The sequence below is a fragment of the Seriola lalandi genome, unplaced genomic scaffold (genome assembly GCF_002814215.2).
Source record: "Seriola lalandi dorsalis isolate HSWRI2012SDOR001 ecotype SW California unplaced genomic scaffold, Sedor1 jcf7180001975827, whole genome shotgun sequence".
Taxonomy (NCBI): domain Eukaryota; kingdom Metazoa; phylum Chordata; class Actinopteri; order Carangiformes; family Carangidae; genus Seriola; species Seriola lalandi.
In genome coordinates, this window is record NW_019446493.1 from 1 (window position 1) to 1,512 (window position 1,512).

General features: G+C 43.1%; 1 protein-coding gene across 1 annotated transcript; it reads right to left on the reverse strand.

Moving 5' to 3' along the window:
• Positions 1 to 92: 92 nt before the first annotated feature.
• LOC111655905 (laminin subunit beta-1-like) lies at positions 93 to 1,047 on the reverse strand (the record flags this gene model as incomplete). The annotated part of the gene is made up of 3 exons (XM_023407451.1): positions 93 to 281; positions 604 to 724; positions 845 to 1,047. Coding segments are annotated over 3 exons (513 nt in total), but the record flags the coding sequence as incomplete, so codon positions are not given.
• Between the last annotated feature and the right edge of the window lie 465 nt (positions 1,048 to 1,512).

Genomic DNA, 1,512 nt, shown 5'->3' on the forward strand with positions numbered 1-1,512 from the left:
TAATAATTCATACTGACGCTTCAGTTAGTTGTGAGTTACTGTTACGAATGAAGTATTGGAATATAATTTTACACAAACACACACACACTCACCTACGCACACTCGTGGGTCCCTTATATCTTTGATGGGGTCTTTGTAGTAGAAAGGTTTGCACATCTCACAGTTGCGTCCCATGGTGTTGTGCTGACAGTCATCGCACACTCCTCCGCTGACGTTACCCGTGGCCAAATACACCGCCATGTCAAAGTGGCACTGGGTCGAGTGGCTGTTGCAGTTACACTCTACAAAACACATTATTATTTCAAACAGATGAGTCTTTGCTGACGTTCTATTATTCTGGTTTTTTTCTTCTCTCACTTTCTCCAAGTGTTTACTGTCCACAGGCACATGGGTCCGCGGCTCAGGTTATATTTTTAGACGTGTAAATACCCCAAAGTGTCAGCCACTGTGCTCGGTAGTTACATTAGTCTCCTCACAAATAATCAATAAAAAGCAGCAGTTTATGGACCTCTTTTTGCATCAGTATTAACTATCTTCAGAGATAAAGCTCTGATGTTTTTGCACAACACTTAACGCGCCCTGTGCTTCCTCCTCTGTACTCACTCTTGCAGGCGTTGGTGTTGCGTCCCTCAGCTGGTCTCCAGGGCAGGTCATTGTAAAAGTCATCGCATTGCTCACAGTTCAAACCGTTGGTGTTATGGTTACACACACACCTGCCGTGAACCTTAAAGAGAGATGAGAAGGAGGGAGAGTTACGGTAATCCATATGGGAAGTGAGAACAAATTACAGAGGGAAACTGTGCTAATTAAAAGGTCTATACTGTGAATGATTCTCATCACTCACCATTCCTTCTATATCATCCCTGATGCCATCGATGGGGGCGCACTCCGAGGCGTGGCCGTAGCAAAAGCAGTTTCCACGTACGACGAGCTCATATATGGCGTAGTAATACTTCTCCTTTATTTCTGCTCTTGGGTCCAGCAGGTTGTCTCCTAGCGTGTGAAGTTTGGTGAAGTTCACCCTCAAGTTGGTGATCTTCAGCTGGTCTGGTGGGAAGAAGAGAAGTGGGTCGGATGAGAGAAACGGGAAGGCATGGTTCAGGAGGGGCGGTTTAAATCCTGATGACATGTTAAATATTTTCACCTTATAAGCAGTTTTACCATTTCATAAGGTAGGAAGGTGCACAGCAATTGAAGATTAGCATTTTTAAAACAGAATCTATTAATCAACTTTTATTTATAAAAATCTTTACCATTTGCTATAAATGGTCAGTTCTTGAACATAAGTGCCCTTGACTGAACTGAACACTCTCTTCATACATCCAACTAACGACATTTGTAACTTTCAAGTACATTTCCAGAAGATGGGAAATCGGAAAATGATGGAAAGTAATGGATTGTGGTGTTGAAATGGTTCTTCCTACACAAAGTTAACATGGATGGAACATCCGCTGCTGTTACAGTCCAGCTGTTCACCAGAAGCACTCAACACACACACGCATACACACACAC